Raw genomic sequence first — 21,431 nt, 5'->3', positions numbered from 1 at the left:
TATTAACACAGCCCAAATCCCTGCGTGTTGAACTTAAATCAGCGTGGTTAGGCCTGCTTATCATGCAGTGTCTCTTATCTGCATGCGCGTCGCTTTATGAATATGGTATCTGAAATAAGACGTTTTTTAAAGAATAAATCTATGTCTGCAACGCAGATTTCATAATAAGGTTAAACTGGTGGGCTAGATATTTAACTCACGGTTCCCCTTCTGCTTCCCTACGAAAAAGTCCTTGGTATCTATAGGAATTGGATTTTTTTTTTTTTTTTTTTTTTTTTTTTTTTTTAAGAATTTTAGAAAGGTTAATCAACGGTTACCCCATGTTATTTTCTTACCAACTGTGCATGAACATACCAGCTTTACTACACACCTGTGGTCGAGTTTATGTTGTGTCATAAATCAGTAAAACCAGCAGAACAACCTCACTGATTATGGGCCATTGCTTATAACCATTTGAACAAATGACTGGTGTTTATACACAGCATATGTAATGTCAAATCCTTCATAAATCCTTTCCTGAGTTACTATTGCAGAACTTATCTTCATTTACAGCCCATGTTTCTCTCAGTGACCCCATGACATAAAGGGCATAATTCAAGAAACTTGTGCAAAACATAACCATTTTAAACTTAAGGTTTCTGTAGCATTCACTTATTCACAACATGCACTTCCTACTGCATTTCACACAATAAAATGGCTGCTGCGACCAGGAGTGACTACACTGATATAAACTGACATCCAATAGATGTTAGACCTTTATTAAAAACAGGACTGTTTAAAAATAAAACTTTATTTTCATATATCAGGCTCAGTGATACAATATTCACTAAACAATAAACCAGTGTGTACTTTGCCGACATCATAATCCCAGGTTTGATATTCATAATTATAAGCAGGTTTCTGATATCATAGATTTGAAATTGCATTGGCAAGCTAACATCATGTATTATACACAGATGACGAGACATGCGTGCATACACGCAAACACATACACACCCACACACACGCATACATCTCCACCCAAACAAGCACAGCCTCACAGTTACACCAAGAATAAACCTCCAAGATCTAGAGCAGGGACTGGGGTTTAGTGTTAAGGGTGTCACAAAGTGATCATGCTGTAGGTTCAGAGCCAGCAACCCAGGCTTGGTCAGTGTGACAATGAGATAATGCGTGGAGTATTCTTTCACTTTTTTACATTGAAGTTCAACACTGTGATAAGGCACTGTAATTTTGGTTTGGCCTAATATTTTCATGGACTCTTTGAGGGAGAATCAACAGAAACAATGTCATTCTCTCTTGTGCATACATTTGCACACTCATACAATACACACAGGACCAGTAAAAGACAACTGAACCACTGAGCACATGGCGCAAAACATACACAGCAAAGTCCCTGTGAGCACAAGACTCAAAACACTAAGCTAAGGCAAAAAAAAAAAAAAAAAAAAAAGTTCAATTACACCCACCCCAAAAATCTGATTCTGTATCCTGAACATGTCACTCATGTCACTTTGCTCATTTCCTCCTGCACAACAGACAATATATTCAGAAGACATGAAAAAATAAAATGAAAGATACAGTAATACAAGCTCAGCAAACCCACCTTTCCGTTTGTGATTGAAAATGTCTTTCAACTTCCACAATGATTAAGATCCTTGAAATTAAATGTTAGTGCATTTCAATTCACAACCATGTTTTTTTTCTTCTTTTTTGAAGCCATGAGTAGATGACCAAACATCATTTCTCAGATCAATATGCATCCCTCTTTTTACAAAGATTACGGGCACACAAAAAGAAAACACTTTGAAATAAAAGATAACATTTTTCATATATGCTAATAAGCTCTTAAAACAATGCACTACAGCAGGAAAATTAGACAATACACTTAATCCATCAAAAATAAACATTGTGTTAATGAAAAGAATACTATAACAACATTCAATATCAGCCTCAAGTGTGATTCTGTCCCATAGAGGATTACATTAATCTGAAGCCTCTGGTGTCCAATCAAAAGGGAAGGTAAACAGTCACCAAATTGAGGGGAACCACTGGGTGTAGCACCTATTTGGTTCCAAAGGAAACAAATTTCTAGAGAGAGAGAGGAAAAAAAAAATCTGCACCTGACATCCCTCAGGTTGTCAGTCATGTTTTACTTTTGGTTAAGATTGTGTTTTAACAGTTCACATATCTCTTTTCCACTAGGCCTGTGCCATGTGGACCCATTTCTGCCTTGGTGCCTTTTGAGAACCAGCCCCCATTTCGACAGGTTTCAGAACCAAACATTAAGAAGCGCAAGTTGGGTAGATTTTCTGTGGAGGCCCGGAGTACCAACAAAGCATTCATTTCTTCCACAGACCACGGCTGGCTCGTCTTTTGATCGTCGAGAAGGCTGCTGCTTTTGCTCATGTTTTATCAATATGGTGGCGAAGTGGACCTCACATCTAGGGAATCTGTTGCGGTAGCCCCTTCCATCCATGTGGATGTTTGGACCAGCAATTTTATGGTGCCAGCTTTTTGACACTGGCACCAAGATTTTTTTTCAGAGGAAACGCATGGAACTCGTTCTAGCACCGTGTTGGAGGAAAAGAGACAATAGAGGCTGAATATCAATGACGGAACAGCTGACATTTAAAGTGACACCTCAACTCTATGAAAACCAAAACAGTAGCTGACAATTCAGAGTTTCAATCAAATCAAAATGTGACAAAAGGGCCTTGCCCTTGCAACAGGATACTGCTGGTGACAATACATTTACAAAGGTTGGTCCATCCTCAAATGAAGTCAAACACACTTTGCTCCATTCTGGTTGCTCCCTTTGCCTTCTGAGCTTCCTTCTGTGCCCATGTGAACATCCAATAAAAACAGAACTGTAATATGCTGTACCTTCACTGCTAAAAAGTAACCATCTGTCATAACCTTTAAACTTGTCAATCCCAGTCCTGTCTCATCTATAGATAGACTTCTTTGCATGCAAATAAGCTGATTCAAACTACCATTTGTGATGTTCACTCAACAGGTAGAGAGCCCCTAACAGCAGCAGTGGTAAGGGACTCCAGTTCACACCCACCAGTGGATTGTGAGATAATTTGCTGGGCGGGTAACATGATCATTAAGACACAAGCGAAAGAAAAAAAAAAATCAGTTTTATGAAAAATGATTATGAACATTTTTTTCATATGAATCTTTTTTTTTTTCTTGTGAAATACTGTGTATTTTTACACTACACTGCATCCTCTGATAAGCAAGCAAATAAACAGCCTGAACAGGTGGTCATTCTTGAAGTGGACTGTTCACCTCTCTGCAGATGCAGCCCTTGACTGGGGGTTGTGAGCAGGCATTGGATTGTCTTAAGGGGTCACAAGCCAAAAAAATTGAGAACTACCGATTTAAGGTATATAGTCTATGGTCTGGAAATCACAATTTATGAGCAGACATAACATATTTTAACACGGATTAAAAACAAAACTTAAAAGTTTTCCTTCCATTATTCTTGATCATAATTAGACCTAAACTGTGTGCAAGCTTAAAAAAGTGGACACCAATGATGATGATCATAGCTTATGAGATAATAACTGGAGGGGATGGCGACAAATAATGTGGGAAATGCTCATCAAATGACAATGTCACATCTAGACTCAACCACTAGAATGCTAAAAATAATAAAACAGGATATATTTTTGTCTAAACCACAAATGATAAATTATAAATACAGCATGTCACAATGTTCATCTCTGTAGCCCTGCTACTGCCACCTCAAACCTGTGGCCACAAGGTTTCCTTGCATTTGCGATTACCTTTTGTCTTCCCCATTAATCAATAGGACAGATAAGCAAATACCCGATGACAAATAAACAAGTAATCCACAGACAATTCCAGAGAACATTTATCAGTGGAGAACTCAAAAAAGTTCAACTATTCAGAAAAACCAACCATCAACAAAATGGAATAAGTAGAAATGCAATGATTTCTGAAAAAGGTCAAAAGACCATATGAAACTACAGTCCCATCCAAGTGGGAATTAATATTGCAGAGCAATGTTAGTCATGCAATTTAGTGCCTTGCGCATCAGTGACTTTCCTGAACTATCTGGACAGCATTATGTATTTTATTAATCCTCAAAACTATTGAGGGGGTGTAGCTTTGCTTTCATATTCACAAATATGTTTACCAACGTATTTGTACGTTATGAATTCCATAGCAACTGATCAAGATGCAGCAAGAAATAACAGCAACTACTATTTTCCCCACAGGGATGTCCACTTCATAATAACAAAGAATGCTGATCTGTATGGGATTAAAACTGCTGAACTGTTTCAGAATAAACTGCATTATGAGACCTCTAGTAATACCACTGCCATCCAGACAGAGCTTAGAGAAGAGAATCTTAGCAGTATCCATCTGATTTATACACCACACAACCTAACGCAAAAAAAGAAACAAGGATTATGATGATTATATAATGTGGTGAGCTCATTCCATATGATTTACTGCTCACCAGTGTCATTTTAAATTTCTTCACTGTACCATTAATGCTTAAAGTTGAAAGTTCATCCTGTAGTTAAAATCAAAGACTCCACTGTTTCCACCATTCTGCCATGGCCTGTCTTCCAGTTCATAAATAATTGTGTCCCTGGTTTCAATGAAAAACAAACTGGATGGAAAAATCTGAATTAATCACATTCAATAAAAATGATATCCAATTCTGAAAATACAAATGTCCCTTGTCATGTTGCATACTGACAAGCCTTGCTAGATGCTAAACTACGGTATTTTCAACTGTACAAAGATACAAGGCAATAAAGTACACATTTGTTCTCCCAAGCCAAAATGCACACCTCAGACACACATCAATTGAAGTTACATAGCTTTAGCATGTTGATGGAGCTGTCTTTCTGACAAATCTTGATGTTACTTCTAAGCATCAAGTGTCCGTCGAGTTCTCCCCACCCTGTAATTATGTGGCAGGAGTCTGTGAGCTCCCACTTCTTCCTAAAAATTATTTCCACTTGCAGTCATTCCAAAAGCTGGCCAGGTGTGGGGACAGCTTAAGGAGGGTCTGTTAAAACTTGTGTCCAATAATATATATATTTATATATTCATCTCTTTATATACATATATACTTACATAGATATTTGTGTATTTTTCTGTGTTAGTTCACAGTCTTAATGTCCATTGTTCTTGAACTATTTTGGTGATCTTGGAGGAATGTTCTGTTCCTTGCCACTGCGTCTGGCTGCCCGCTGTGGGGAAAACCGCTGGCCAGCAGTCGGGCCTCTCTGATGCTCCCGGACCTTAAGCCCTGCACCTCCACCTCCAGCTCTGGCTGGGCCGTTTCCCCCACGGTAGGAGCCGAGGGGCTCACGAGGGGGCCTACTGTCCCCAGGTTTAGCTGGTCTGTCAATAGTGTGGTTGGAGGAGGTCACAGGCTCCTCGACCTTGTTGACCCTGAGCTCTCGTAGAGGCTGGCTGGCTGAGGAGGCAGGTGGGGTGGGAGAGGGTATCGGAGCTGGAGGTGGGTCCTTTGCTGGTCGCTGGCAAACCTCTGCATAGCTGAGTTTCCTTGGCTCCTGATTTGAGGAAATTGGTAGAAAAAAAATTAGAGAGACGATTAAGGAGAGGTAAAATAATTGATGAAGAGCTACAAAAACAAATTCACTATATGAAGAGTAAATATGATGTTCTAAGTCATTTGAAAATCATAAAAACATGCAATTTCTCCATCATTATAAAAAACTTTACATACCAACTTTATCAACAACATTTCAAGGCAACAGGAGGATATAGTAGATAGGAAGATTGCTTAAGTGTCCTTGAGCATGACAATGAATCTCTACCAACTCCTGCCATTCTGCAGCTGACCCTATGCTTTGACCTTCTGGGTGGGTGTTGGCAAGCTAAAAGGTGTTCAGTGTAGAGTTCTCATATTCTGCCCGAACCCGACCCGACCCGACCCGACCTGACATTTTCGGGTCGGGTCGGGCCTAAAATTTACGTGAATTGGGCGGGTCGGGTCGGGCTTCGGGTTCTGTGGGGGATTTTTTTTTTTTTTTTTTTTAAATAAAAAATAGAATTATGTGGTCTGTTATTGATTATGACGTTTCATTTTTATGTGACTGGTGGAGAGAGTGAGAGACTGGATTGGATTTGGAGGCTAAACTTTCAGTGACAGACAGACAACCAGCTGTGCGAGCGCAGCGCAAACAAGTGAGAGAGAGTTGCAGCAGTATCCCGCTGTGCTGGCAGACTCGGCAGCAGGGACGGTTTTTGCTATGGGCAGTGTGGGCAACTGCTCAGGGCGCAATCTACTTGGGGGCGCACAAGAACAAAAAAAATCTCCAGTTTTCTAGACTACCGTATTGACCCGCACATGCCGCGGCACCATCAGTCGGCATCAAGCGGGCTGGCCGCGGCACCGTCCGATACCGCGCCCACCCGTCAGGTCTGCCGGATCTGACAGGTGAGCTGCCTGATGCTGGCCGGTGCGGCGGCTGAGCCCGCCTGATACCGACTGATGGTGCCCCGGTGCCGCGGCCGACCGGCTCTGCTAAATAATGGCGAATTTGGCGATTTTTTTTTTTTTTTTTTTTTCCCGGGCTTTATCGGGCTGTCGGGCCTAAAGTTCGGCTAATTAGTCGGGTCGGGTCGGGCCTCGGGCTGGCCCAGTCGGCCCCGGGTCGGGTCGGGTCGGGTCTTAATTTTCAGGCCCGATGAGAACTCTAGTTCAGTGTGAGTACAGCTAAATACACAAGCTTTTCCTTCTGTTTCAGAGACTGAACAAGTAGACACTCTTTTCTACAACATCCACAAGCCGAGATATAAAAAAAGGGAAAAAATGTAACCAAAAATCCAAATTGGAATTTAATTTTAACAATAATTTTAAACTGCTGTATTGGGCAACACATATACTGCTATAGCGCTATAAGGCTTTGTAATGCAAAGTCTCAATTTGTCAATTTTGACAGTTTCCATTTCACAAATTGCATAAAAAAATGCCACAAACAGGTGTTTTAAGGGGAAAATACCTACTTCGTCTCAACTGAAATGGGCCTATCTTATTTATAAGTGGTGTACAATGCATCAAGACCTTATTCTGTAGCAACACCTGTGGCTGGCTCATAAATTTAACGGTTATTCTGTTGTATCTACAATGTTGCTTTGTAGTTATGAGGCCCCAGAAGTAAACTAAAGAAAATTTGAGGGAGGTGTTCAGCAGCCTCTAGGTAGCAGCAAAGCTACCTACATGGATGGATTTGAGAGGGTTGGGCCCTTCCCAACAACCTATTTAGTTTTATTTGATGGCAAAATTTAGGTTTCATGTTCTCTGTGGGTCAAGGCTCTTAAGTACAGACTCCTACGTCCTTCCAATGTCTCTACAGCTTTTTCCTTTGGTTATCACCTTGTGTACTCAATGGAAAACTGCTAACACAGCTTCTGGAATGGTTCTTCCTTACTCCAACGTTTCCATGACCTTTGAGGCCTGACAAATAAAGGAATTCCTGTTTGCCAGAACAACCTTAATATTTTCTTTTATCATCAGATCATCTCTTGCTTTTCTTTGTTTTAGTTTCTGCTGCATGTGTCAACATTAGCCTGAGGTTTCTATGAAATGTAAAACACATACACACAATAATATTTGATCTTATCAATTCTGAGTTTTACTAACTTAGAGCTGGGTTTCGGGGGGGGGGATCTCCTCCAATCACATTTTTCATAATAGGATACAGTTGACCCTGAGAATGTTTATTCTAAATGTGATTAACTTTACCTTTCTCCACTGAGAGATCGCTTAACCAAACAAGAAATTAAAAGCAATTAAAAGCAGGCACAAAAGCAATGTTTCTCTCATTTTGAAAATAAGAAGTTTAGGGGAGCTAAGACAAGGCAAGGCAAAACACAGAAAGTTGTTACCGGTCCTGAGGTGACAGCTGGGGTCAGCACGGTAGGTGCTGCTGTAGAAACAGTCTGGCTGCAAATGGTTTTGGTGTTGGGGGCAGATTCTGTAGCTGGGGAGGACACAGCTTGCGTTGATGAGGAAATTATCTCCTTTGGAACAGAAGGCTCCGGTTTATCCACTGTCTTTACCTGATGAGAAACACTGAAAATCGACACAGGACATGTCATGTCAATTGAAAAGGACGTGTCATTTCATAGGTGCATTCCCCTTGCTATGCCTAGACTTAGATTTATTTATTAGTTAGAAGCAAAGCATACCTTGAAGCTGGTGGCACTATTAGTGGTGTTATGGACGTAGGTTTAGCAGCTGTGGTCACAGAAGAAGGCGTGGTCATAGGTGCTTCTGTGACATTTGTGGCGCGGGTCTCATTAACTTCTTTGTTCACAGACTGAAATTTTAAGACCAGAGATTTTAAAACTTCTTGTGCAATTATAATACTGTATCTTAACTGTTAACTGCTTACAGGTGCTTACAAAGAGAGAGAGACAGAAAGCATGCACTACAAGATATTTACCTTGTCGATCACCTTCAGGCCACGCACCACATCAGAAAGGCGCATCTCGGGCACAGGTTCTCCCTGTGTACTGACCACACTCCCAGGCAGTGGGGGAAAGTTGGATGTTGCCAGGTCAAACTTTGGTGGAGGTGGTACCTTGATCTCAGTCAGAGGGATGGGCCTCTACAAATTTTTATTTCAGCAAAGTCAAACTTGGCGCTGGCAAAAGCAGAAAAAAAGCAGGAAAAAATATGGTAAAAGGTGAAATGTACTGACCGTTGTACGCTCATCCTCTCTCCTCCTTCTCATACCTCTGTAGCTGCCTCTCCTATAAAAAGATCAGAGACATACAAGTGCAACAAGTGAACAAGTGAAAACAGAACGTGACAGGCAAGGTCTGTGTACAATTTTGTGTTGCATTACTCTGGCATAGATTAAGAGTTTAAATCCTCTGATCTTTACATTAACGTGATCAAGTCTGGTCATTGAAGCTTTGGGGATGAGTCTGAGAGGCAGAGAGAAGGTAACAAAGCAAAGACAACCAAAAGTAAAACAATAATCCTGGACACGTTTTTCCCCACTATGTCACTGGAGTCTGTCACACCAGTGCTGGAAATATGTAGCTTCAGCTAGACATTGTTAGTGCAGAGAACCAAGTTCACTCACCTGCCACGTCCAGCCACACTCAGATCTCCATTGGGTATGTTGGCCTGTGGGATGGAGTCTTTGAGGGTAAACGAGGGGGTTGTGACTGGCTCAGAGGTGGTGCCAATCAGAGGCACTGATGTCTGGGGGGGCTGAGGACTCGAGTGACCAGACAGTCCATCCATCAGAGCCCCAGGGGCCCCAGAGGGAGAAGATGGCACATCACCAGGTCTGGGGTGGCTCTTCACATGGTTTCTGTGCACAAAAACACAAAAGTTAATCATTTCTGACAGTACTAATTATCCTCACTATGAACAGAAGATAAGATCATCTTTATTGTCCAGAGATATACAATTTGCCTTTGGCTTCAAATGTTGGTAAAACATATCAAACAAATTCCCTATACATAAAAGAATGACACTATGTACAGTACAGACAGCAATAATGGTCATAGTTTCAGCCACACTTTAAAAAGAAGATTGGGGCTATTTTTGTAAACATATAGAGTAACTGAGGGTCTTGCAAGTTTTGTACCCACCGGCTCCTACTGAAGGGTCGTCCAAGGTTCATGGGGCTTGAACCTGCTTTGTACGTCCCAGGACTGCTGTAACTATTCACAAATCCACTGTTGGGGAATGGTGCCTGGATGTCAGAATGGCAGAGGAGAATCCAACTGAACAATGTGCTCCAAAAAATGATTTAAAACTACCATCCAGATCATGACCTAGGCTGAAATGCTCTTCAAGTTCTCACCAGTGGCGTCTCAAAGTAAGGCATAAGCGAAGGGTTCCAAGAGGGTGGCACCAGTGGGTAAACAGGGTACTGCTGCTGTGGGCTGTACACCTGCTGCATGTAGAGGGGGGAGCCATACTGGGGCTGTGCCTGGGAATGCTGATTGTACACGCTGGAGTCCACACTGCGGTAGCCATTCTTGGCAAAGAATGTATTAATAGCCTTAATACGAGCCTGGAAGAATAATGAAGGAAACGAGAGTATTTGAGTTTGTCTGTTAGGAGCATGGCTTGACTGGTATTATCGGCCAATAGCTCATCCCAGATATATCAATAGTGGCATGTATGTTGGATGATATGCAAAAAATAGAGTACATATAGCAGTTACAAGAACTTGAGAAAATCTAGAAAATGTCATCACTGAAAAGTTTATCCAACAGATTCCACTGCTTGCAGATTCATGTGCTATACAAAGTTTTGCAAAGTACCTAGTACCACATAATTGATTAGCAGATAGGTGTAAACTATGATTCAGATGTTTTAATGTTCAACTGGAAAATATCAATCCTGTAGTGCCTCTCTTTTACAATTATCTAATTACCAATCTTGACAATTCCTTGCTACAAATGTGTGTTTTTATGGCTTAGATAATTATACTGCCCAATATAATATTAGTGGATGCCCAGTATCCAGTATCTGTTGGGCTCTAAGTGGAGGTGATGATGTTATGGCATAACAGCAGGTAGGATGACTTGCACTGTTGCTGTGTCCATACGCCTTCAGTCCCCTCAGATCTCATAATCTCACGGTCATTAGGCCATTGAACACTGCATCGACTGGGGGAAGGGGGTGGGGGAGGAGAAGAGGTAGAAGAGGAGGAAGACTTGACAGAGAGAGAGATCTAGAGATGAAAAACTCCTCCCAGCCGGCTGTAGCACCCATGGGTCCTTCCAAGCGCGATACTGATCATCACTGGGGCTTAGGACAGGACTGCTAACGCAGACCAACTCACAGCCAAAGTCAGCCTGATTTATCAGGAACAATTAAGGCTGACAAGGACAAATCAAAGTCCATGTGGAAAGGGATGCATTAGCTCACCAAATCACAAAGGCCACTGTTACATTATGATAACATGGGCAATCAACCTGTCTGGAGATATGGGTGGCAAATATTCTGACCACATTCCAACAGAGGCAGAGACTGTTGGATTCTCTTCATCAACTTCATGTTCATAAACAAAAACGCAAGGTCACTCCTCTCAGGAGACAGATTAGCCAAACACTTCCACCCCAGCCTACAAGGTACTGAAGAAAAAGCTGTCAGCACAGCAGTCTTGAGCAACACAAGGTTTGCTGGGATGCATACCAGAGTCTAAATTAAGAATATTAAGCATGAAGGTGGCTAAGAATATTTTAGTGATCAAATTAGGAAAAAGGTATTTTATCTGCATCTTCATTGAGATTAAAACACTTGTTATCTTAACATTTAGCTTAAACACATAGGAAAGATCAAGTAAAAACTTTTATCTTCATCCAATTTATTCAATTCTTGAGATATTCATTCATTAGGCTGACATTAGGGATCTGAATGTTTTCACATCTGCTTGTGTATTATATACAAATATTCATAAATTAAGTTGTCTTCGTAGTTCACTGAAATGCAGCTAAAAATTTCCAAACTGCATTCAAAATTACTTAAATTACATAAGTGATAAAAGCCAAGATGACCAGTTCATTCAACACCCTTACTGAATTAAGTCAATCAATATGTATTTCAGTGTGTGAACTCACCATGATTGGTTTCCCCTGAAACATTTTTACTTCTTCTCTTAGGTATTTGTAAGCCTATGGAGACAAAGACAACAAAATAATGCTGAATCACCTGTATGATTCCCTTGTCAATATGATACAATATACTCTATAACTGTTACATGGATGACACCCAGTTACACCTGACAGCACTTGCTCACTGCAGAATGTTTTTAACTGTCTAGATAACATTAAATACTGGATGACAAGGAACTTCCTTAAACTATATTCGGCCCTCCTGCTTTGTTAACAGTGAAATAAAGAATTGATTTTTAAATTTTATCATTGGTTTTTAAAAAAGGCCCACATGGATTAGCACCACAATAAATTACTGATCTGCTAATTCCATATTCTGGCCCCAAGTCACTGAGGTCATCCTCACTACAACTCCTCTCAATTCCCCAACCACATCTCAAAAACAAAGGTGACCGGGCTTTTTCTGTCGCTGCTCCTAGCCTCTGGGACAGCAACCCACCAAAGATTAACTCCTGTCCCACTACTGACGCTTTTAAAATCAAATTCAACAACACACTTTTTCCCCTCTCACTTTTAGCTTACTCTGAGGTTGCCCAATATCAAGTCCAATCTTAATTTATCACTAATGTCCTCTTTGAGTTTTAATCTGCTGATGGTTTTACTCAGTTTTTACTGGTTTTATTCATTTCCTCTTAACCTATTTTTTATTTTAATATTTTTTGTGCTTTTTTTTCTCTTTTTAGTCCTGGCTCTTCTGTATTACTCTTTTAATCTTGTATATTTGTATTGTAAACCCTTCTGCCAAGTTTGTAAAGCACTTTGGGTCAACTCCTGTTCTTTTTAAATGTGCTATATAAATAAAGTAACTTAACAGAAACACTTTTGACACAATTAAAATGCTGTTGACAATAATCTAACAGTTGTCAAATGATCAAATGCAAATCTTAAAATACGTCAGTCCCAAACAAAGAAAGCTGTACTGGCGTTCAGGCTGAACTCATATTCCAAAAACATTAGACATCTTTGATCCAATGTAAATAACTGGGTCCGTAATTTTGCAACCGCAAAACGCTATCAAAAGTTCAGTATACAAAGCTTGCTCTCATTATGCTGTATAATCCAAGTCTCCAATATCCAGTCATATACTCAGTACTTCCCAAACACACGTATTCTCGCTCAAATCCTGCAGCAAAAACCTCTTCTGAAAAACTGTCTGATGCACAGTCATGAAGTGTGTGAGCACAAACATGTGTTTGACTGGACAAACCGCTTTGACCAGCGTTTTTTAAATTGATAGCACTTTGGTGTTGTAAAACTGTAAAATTATGGCCTCAATATTTTCCATTGGCTAGGAGATGGCATTTTTGGAGTACGGGTTCACTGTGGAGGCTTGTGCATAAGGTTTTCCTCATCAGGGGTTAAAGGCAGCATATGGTGAGTACTATGAGAACTATGTGTTATAGATGAAATATTCCTTAAGCTCAAAGGTCACGTGTAAGTCACCCATGCTAGTGTGGAGGAAAAAAATCCTTGGGGCACCAATACAAATTATAGCCACAGCCAATGACCAGTCTTTACATAACTGTGCCAACCTGGTATGAAATGCATGAAATATCACAAGAGCATTCAAAACAAAAAGCCACCTTGCTTGCTCATGTAATTACATGTCATAACAGCTTGTTTGACTGCAACATGCTTCATCAAAAAATGAAGGCTAAATTAAGAAATACTGCACACCCCAAATAGTCATTTCCATAATACTAAAAGCCATGTGGTTAAGAATGAGGAGCAATACCTGTTGTGCATCCATATCCGACTGGAATGTTATGTACCAGTTGCTGTTGTGTGCAAATTCAACACTTATCACCTTTGGACAGTTTTCACTCTTAAATAGAGCTTCCACTTCCTGTGAAAAAGATAAATCATTTGTTAAATATTTCTTTCTATAAACCATGATACCTCCACCACAAGGTTTAACCGTCAGAAGTTGACAAAATCCTGTGAAGCACTGCCCATGACTGACCTCTTGTCAAGGGCACCTTAGCCTGGCCACAATTGCCCCTTTTCCACCAGAAAAAACCTGGTGCTAGTTCGGAGCTGGTGCTAGAGCCGGTGCTTAACTGGTGCCAACGAAGAACCGGTTTGCTTTTCCACAAGCCAAGAGCCAAGTGGAGCCAAGTCAGAGCCACGTCATGACGTCTTCGGAAAACGTAATGACGGGTGCGCGAGACGCCCGCTCAGAATCACAATAACCATCATGAATGAATGAATGAATGATACTTTATTAATCCTTTGCAGGAAATTACATTGTCACGGCAGCTTCATCACTTCAACACACATAAAACTGCACACTCATACAATCCAGCGGCTGCAGCGTCTCTGTCTCTGTCCGCCCGTCCTGTCCTGAAGCCGGTGAAACTGATCAGTGAGTCGGGGATGATGTTCGTGAGCCGCGTCTCAGTCAAGCATATAATGCCGCTTTCCCGATACAGTTTCTGGCCCCGGGTGGAGCAGGATCTGGATTTATTAGCGATGCAAATACTGCTTGTATCTTTACAAGCCTACATTTCAATACAGAGGCGAAAAACACAATTATTGCCGGCTACCTGTCGGATTCGTGATCGGAACGAATGACAGCGATGTTTAGTTATAAAACGGGTGCTTCTCATCCTTAAATGTAATTTGCTGAGCCGCGTTCCATGTCGCTGTAAAATCAGTATAACCCACGGCTTCTCGGGGATTATTGTTTATGTTTATAGCGTTCGCAGTTCCTGTTTTGTTTTGTAACCCCGCCCACCAATGACGCGGTGGGGCGCGTCATCGGTTCTTTCTCTGGCTCCTGTTTAGCCCCTGCTCGGAGTCGGTGCTTGCCTAGCACCAGTTTGGAACCAGTTTGGTACCAGTTTGGCCCCAGCTCGGGCGGTGGAAAACCAAAAAACTGGTGCTAAGTCAGGCACCGGCTCCGAACCAGCCCCGGTGGAAAAGGGGTAAATGTAAACAAACAGTGCAAAGGGGAAGCTTCCTGGTTTACAAGGCACAGACTGAGACCGCTTAAAGTTGTGCTGCATGGGAGTGCCTTTACCTCAACTGGTGTTGTCTCTGGCACCTCTCGCAGAATAATGGTGCACCGTTTGTGATTTGGCCGAACCTTTTCCCCTGTCTCATCAACTTGCACCATGGGAGAGGCTGGAACAACAAAGGCAAAAACATAAACATAAATACCTACCCTACCAAAGTTTGTGGATCCTTTTCCCCATCTGGAAAAAACCTGAGCTGACCTTGACAATATCATGAACGTGTATTAACACAGTATTTGCAGCAAGTTTATCTTTAAATTTAGCAAATGCTTTCAGATAGACAAGGGCACAAAACAACCAATCTAGTTGTACACACTAGGGTTGGGAGGCGTTCACATTTGAACTGATACAGGTACCTGAAATTTGGTACTGGTTCAGTATTTTACCCTCTCTGTAATAACAAAAATGTAATTTCAGTTGTAAAAAATAAGTCCAAACTTCTCAATTTCAACATTGCTATTTGTTTAGAACATTCTGTTGTAACACACCCCTCCCTACCTTCCCCTCTCCCTCCCCTCCCCTCTACCTCCAGCCTGTCAGCCGCCAGGGCACAGTGTGAGAACGCTGTCATGTGTGTCTTGGCAGAAGAACATGTGATATCCTTCCAAAGATATAGGAGTCCTAGCAGCGAGGTTAGTTACTGTAGTCCACTTGGAACTGTTTTCGGTTGCAAATGGACTAAAATGGACTCTTGTTTGACTTGAACAAACTGCATGTTTAAGGCAGGGATTACATAGTCTTGCTCTCTCTCTCTTTCTCTCTAACGTATACTCTCTCACCCAGATGCAGACTTGCAACAAATGGTAAACAAAGAGGAATTTTTCAAAAGGCTCAAAGAATTCACAACACAAACTGCTCTCAAAGTACTGAAATTTGGTACAGACTGATCTAATGTGTACAGGTACTCCATAGTACCGACGTAATTCGATCAGTAGCCTTTAAAGTGCAGAGTTCAGTACCCAACCCTAGTAGACACACATACATACACAATTTCTAACAGCCCCACAGCATTTACACAGTACAACAGTATTTACATTTTTTCATTACTCAAATAACATTTTCCTAAATTCGTTAGAAATTTAATCCCCAAGGCACCAATTTAATCCCCAAGGCACCAAACAGAATTCCAGTCAACTGGATTCTGTTTGTGCAAATGCATGAACGTTCACTGAAAGTTTACAAACACAGGAAAACATACCTCGCAAAACGTCCAGAATGAGGTCCACATCTGTAGTGAGGGTTTTAATATCTTCCATGCATGCTATGGTCCAGATGGGTACAAACTGATCACAGTCCATCTGAGATATCAGGTATAGGTCCTTAGAAAGGTTTTCTCTGCAAACACCCAAAAGGGAACTTTGAGAAAGGGTTGGAGGTAAAATCAGACCAAAAATGTAAAATGTTTTTGCTCTCTCTTCCACCAGGGCCACCACTCACGACATTAGTCTGAATATTCAAACTAGGGGTGTTACAAGATCAGAAGAGTTGCAGGGGAGGAAGGGTATTAAAAATGGAAGGGGAAGCCACCACCCTATGCCCTGTCTCACAACTCACCTGGAAAAGCAGAACTCCAGTTGTTTCTTCAAAGACTCTCTCAGGTTCTCCTCAGACAGTGGCTGCTTCTTAGACATCTCACAATCTATCGCTGGCCCACTTAGTGGTTCAAAGACAGAGCACCCCAACTCAGGGTGTTGAATGCAATTCATGATGCCCTCTGTGGGTACAGGGATACAGCCATCAGTGCTGTCTGGATACTCCGTGCTGTAGCCCTTACTCCCAGAGGAGGGAGCCTCTGAGTAACCTGTGGCAGCAGATGCAAGCAGGAATGAAAAAGCTGAGAAATGACAGTGAGTGGAACCATGTTATCTAATATAGTGACAAGCCACAGAAGTATTTTGCATTTACTGTGTGGAACGAGAGCAATGATGATTTAACATTTAAAATGTTAACATTTCACATTGAAGTGTGAATATTTAACTAACAGTCGAGCCCCTGAATCTGCTCAGTGTATTAATAATAGGAACCTTGGAGTCACATCAGACAAGTATTTCTCTTGGTTTTAGTGTTGTTCCAGTGCAAAAGTGAGGAGCTCTGACACTGCTGTATCTCAGAGAATCTCATCCATCAAACAAAACTGATGCTTATGATACTTATCACTGTATGTTCCACACTGTAATAGTATTTGTAATCGTATACTACACAATACTTTGACACTTCCTTACTGTTTGAAGTGGAAAAATTGACCAATACTCAGAGTGTGGAGTGCATTGCTGTATGTGCTGGTTGGTTCTGACTTGGGATTTTCTAAGAATAGCCAGGTTGTGATGTAATGTTTAGAGGGCGGAGAGCACTGAAGCCATGTCAACAACTGATAGTAAAAGTGATGTACTTTGTTATGTTAAGAAATCTATATAAATGAATGTGGATATTCTATATAAATTAAATGCGCATGTCTAATATACAAAAGTTAATACTGGAATATTCCAGCAACAGTTTTTTTTTCACTTAAAGAACAAATAGAATGCTGCTCTTTAAATAATGATGGTGTGTTTTTACATTTTTGGTGCTGCACCAAGGGAGCAACAGTGCAATATCAAGAGAAAAAGTTGATTCAGAGGCCTGCACACCAGACTTAGAATAAAGCAAACATGCTAGAGCAAAGTGGAAAGCACTTTGATCAACTTCTGTTATTTTAAAATGTTCTATGTAAATAAATTTAACTTCACAGCAGATAAGATTTAACACCTCTGACAGTCAGGATGGCAGATGTGGTTGAGACTTGTGAAACATTAAGGAGCTAGAGATAGTCAACTACCTGCAATGTACATGACTCCAAGACTCCATAAAACTGTTGTTGAAACACCGAGCTGAATAAGCTCATACCTTCAGTCATGTCAGCAGAAGAAGGGGAGGTCTGAAGCCAAGGGGATCCCTCTGTACCCCCTGGGATGTCATTCTGGTGGGCAGGGATCTCCTGCCACACTTTGGCATTGGGATTCAGACCTGCTCCCTTTGTGGTGACCTGCATGGTGAACAGAAGACCCTAAGTATATGAACATATTTCACTTCATAGCATATACTGCCCATTACAGAAGACACTTAAGTGGTTAGAGCAGGAAAGGTGTATTCTCTCAGGGATTTTCTAATTTTATAGGGGCTATGTTTGCAACACCACTAGCTGTGTGGGTATGCATGATAAGAGTAAGAACTGGTCTGGAACAGCAATCAAAAGAGCCACAACAGACCACAGTATTCTTATTAAATAAAGCGTCCTTCCAAAAATAAACATTTGGGTGGCCACTTAAGAATGAATCAGGAAAAAGAATAAACAAAATATTTAAGTTAAGAGTATATTAAAACAAGTACTATCAACAAATGAAAACTCATTTCTGTAGGAGCAAAGCAAAAAAAAGTTTTTACTGTAAAATTACGTAAAAAGTATCCATTTGTGATTGAATGAGGCTCTATGGAAAGGCCAACTCCTGCATGCTTTCCATGACCAGAGGTAACTTTAACGTTTAAAATAGTCAAGCTGTTCAAGAAGATTATCTGATTAGTGTCAGTCACTCAAAACAAAGTCTAGGGAGCTGTTGGAACCAAGAGCAAATTCAGCACAACTAAAATGAAAATGTCTTTCTCATGGAAATGCGGTCATACCATATGCATTATATATATATATGTATATATATATGTATATATATATATATATATATATATATATATATATATATATATATAGTTTCCTTCTATTTATTAATGATTTTAACATTCAATAGGAGTGATGGAATATTTAAAAAAAAAAAAAAAAAAAAAATCATTCTAGCAATGCAGTTTAAGAGGAATTCAATGGCTATCCAGTAGTGAAAACATATAACCAACACACTAAAGCTTGCTGCAGGCCAATCAAGTTTCACTCAGACATGCAATTTAGTGGCTGACAGACAACATACTTAAAATAACAGCATTTTGTGTCTCCCACAACTCCAAATTTGACACAGATTACCGTTAAACGCAACCTGAAGAAGGGATTGTAATTAATTCAAGACCATGTCCACATAAGCCTGACACAGCCTCCAAGGTTTGCTTTAGGAGGTCGCATAACACAAGGAGCCATTCGTGTTCTGGATCTTGATTGGTTACCATGTGAGATTATCCCCGCCTTACACAAAGTCACATGTACTCACACACTTTCTGAATGGCGCGGGTAAGCGGACCAGACAAGTAAATTGACTGCAGCATGGCTGTGAAAACTGAATGACTTATCATTCTATACCAAGTGATATGAATTTGTTCATTCCTTGGTGCTAAACTAGTACATATTTCAAAATCTACAAACATTTCGGCTGAGGCAGTTGGTCGTCAAACCTGATTTTGCACTGGTTGCAACCTTGCGTCATTCAATTTGCCCTTTTCAGTAGAGCGAAGTACTGGCTTGTGGTTCAGGAAGAAAGAGCACATGGCGGTCGGCGTGCCCATGCAACTTGAAAAATTGCAGCCACATAAACAAAAACAAACCAACACTCCGAACATAAAAAGCAAAAAGAGCCTATTTTTCAAATCGAAAGTTGTTCGACCACTAACCCTATTATTTATCTAATTCGAGTGATTCCTGACAATGGGAACTCGTGACAAGTCCTCATCACGCTGCAAACCATGCACACGCATTAAGGCCATGTTCAGATACTAACGTAACCAACAGTGACTGGTTGAATCGTTTCATAACTAACCGACAGTTTCACCTATTGTTTGTTTAAAGCTCTAATTTCTCATCACTGAAAATGCTTAAAACGAAACTTGAGAATCACAAGTAATTAAGATGTTCCTCGACATCCTTTTAAGTTATTTTTGAGGGTCTACCAGCCTTTCAAGCTTTACAGGATCGCGCCACTAATCACCGAAATAATACCCAACATTAAATTTTAAACAGGCCTAACGCATTACGGTGGAACTAGCTCGATGTCTTTAATATTGCGCAACACATCAAACATTAAGAACCCACGTGTAATGCCATGAGTAGAATTAAACGTTTAGCTCTTTCCGCACGTCTTATTTACGTTTATTCTCACTAACATCAGATATTTAACACAGTGGATAGGAATAATAGGGATAATAGGGTTCGTTGTCTAGTAGGCATAGTAACCATAAACATGCTGTAACACCTGCTAAGTTAACCGGCAGACCAGTTGGAACCGGTCTTACTTGACAGCTAACATTAGCCAGTTATTTGCCCGAGGCTTGCTAACAGCAACTTTGTATAAAATTAACTGCATAAATAAATGTCAGCTGAGATAGGAGACTTGACGCCTGTGGGTAAATGTGAACCCATACTGTTAACGTTAATGTCACTGTAGTCAGTTAACCGGTTAGCTAGCACGGTACAATAGCACGAGGAGTGTGGGCTGAAGCAAGAGGAAGCGCCCAGAGAGGCAAACAGGTTGCTTTAAGTTAGCTAAGCAGCTAGCTCCTGGCTAACGTGCGCGCTACCAGGCCTAAAACTCACCATGCCGCTTTGATCCTCGCTTTCTTCTGATATCCTCTTCTCTTCCGCCGGTGTAAACTGTCGCTCCTACTTTCTTCTCGGGTGGTTCCAGTCTCTGTTCAGCCTCTCGACCGGCTCCTCTCTTCACTCCAACCCGACCCCGCTATCTAACGTCTCCTTGATACCGATAAGTACCTACCGTTCACCTTCCTCAAACGGTGCGTGCGTGCGGTGAAGTAACAAGCCGCTGACTGAACTACGTTAACTTGCACTTTTGCCACTTACTTTTATTTCGCTATTTGCACCAGCTAACCGCGCTCAGCATTTTGCGCAAAGACGTTTAAAAGACACTGCCGACCTCCAAACCCAGGTTGAGCAGCTGGCCGTGCGACGCTCTGGGCACCACTGACAGCTTCGTCCTTCGTCTCAGCAGGCAGCGCAAGTTACCGCCTCCGTCTCCCCTTCCCTGGTAACAGCGTGCGCTTCCAGCGCCGCATAGCAACGAGCTGCACGCCATGCGCACTGGAGGCAGCAGCATGGCCGCAGAGCGAGCTTCACTTTCATGTCATTCAAGTCAACATGACTGAGTACTCTCTAACTTGGTACACTCTGAAGACTGCTTTCAAACTTTTATAGTGATGTCATGAGCACGGCACTTCGAAAGTGTATTCTTCTGTAAAAAAGTTATTTCACCAAACACCCCAAACAAATGTTTTCACTTTAAGCCTGACAACCACATATAAAAAGCTTCCTGTATTTCTCATGATCTCATGATGTATTTCTCATGATGAAGTGTCTTTTCTGTAGAAACTTTTTTTATTGCCAGCAACCAAAAGTATGCGTTCCTAACGCATGAAAAGATGGTGTTGTATTTCTCGTCATTTTCTAGGTTAGACTGTTACTCAGGACTACCATTATCAGAAAAGGTTCTTGGAAGATGAAACCTGTCAATTTTGATGACTATGTTTTCCTCTAGCGCCAGGAGTAGGCCAAATTTTTAATACTGCACATTAAATAACTCAATTATTATTATTTTTTATTGCCTTGAAAGTTGGTGAAGGAATATTTACTACCTGGAATATACACTAGGCAAAAAAAGTTCTGCAACACTTTTTCAATCTATAATTTGTGTGTTTTCAGTTGATCAGAATGATGAGGAGGTGTGAAGCTGTTATTGCTGCAACTGGAAGTTCCACACGCTGCTAAGGTCCAGTAGAAAATGAATAAAATATTGTGCTTCCCACCTGTTTAGCTGTGTTGCC

At 41.0% G+C, this 21,431-nt stretch overlaps 1 protein-coding gene across 2 annotated transcripts; it reads right to left on the bottom strand.

Annotated features, from left to right (window-relative positions):
* Window positions 1-772: 772 nt before the first annotated feature.
* Window positions 773-20,625, bottom strand: larp4ab (La ribonucleoprotein 4Ab). Of its 2 annotated transcripts, XM_030051685.1 has the most exons (15): window positions 20,191-20,625; window positions 17,574-17,712; window positions 16,245-16,491; window positions 15,889-16,025; window positions 14,696-14,799; window positions 13,409-13,519; window positions 11,620-11,673; window positions 9,852-10,064; window positions 9,637-9,740; window positions 9,120-9,353; window positions 8,730-8,781; window positions 8,472-8,636; window positions 8,215-8,345; window positions 7,912-8,098; window positions 773-5,570 (listed from the first exon to the last, which is right to left on the bottom strand). In XM_030051685.1, exons 1-15 carry the CDS (start codon window positions 20,191-20,193, stop codon window positions 5,187-5,189), a joined length of 2,265 nt encoding a protein of 754 aa, XP_029907545.1. In that variant the 5' UTR covers window positions 20,194-20,625; the 3' UTR covers window positions 773-5,186. The 2 variants fall into 2 exon arrangements, with proteins under 2 accessions (XP_029907545.1, XP_029907544.1); XM_030051684.1 differs by lacking the exon at window positions 20,191-20,625 and having other exon boundaries at window positions 17,574-17,718.
* Window positions 20,626-21,431: the final 806 nt, after the last annotated feature.

Source organism: Myripristis murdjan, chromosome 5 (genome assembly GCF_902150065.1).
Source record: "Myripristis murdjan chromosome 5, fMyrMur1.1, whole genome shotgun sequence".
NCBI lineage: Eukaryota > Metazoa > Chordata > Actinopteri > Holocentriformes > Holocentridae > Myripristis > Myripristis murdjan.
The sequence above is the reverse complement of the archived record's forward strand: the minus strand, read 5'-3'. Positions and strand labels throughout refer to the sequence as shown.

Coding starts and splice junctions, on each gene's coding strand:
- larp4ab (XM_030051684.1), bottom strand. CDS start 17,718: ATGCAGGTCACCACAAAGGGAGCAGGTCTGAATCCCAATGCCAAAGTG. Junction 11,674..13,408: donor CGGATATGGATGCACAACAG/GTATTGCTCCTC, acceptor TTGTCTCCATAG/GCTTACAAATACCTAAGAGA. Junction 10,065..11,619: donor TTCAGGGGAAACCAATCATG/GTGAGTTCACAC, acceptor TTATTCTTCCAG/GCTCGTATTAAGGCTATTAA.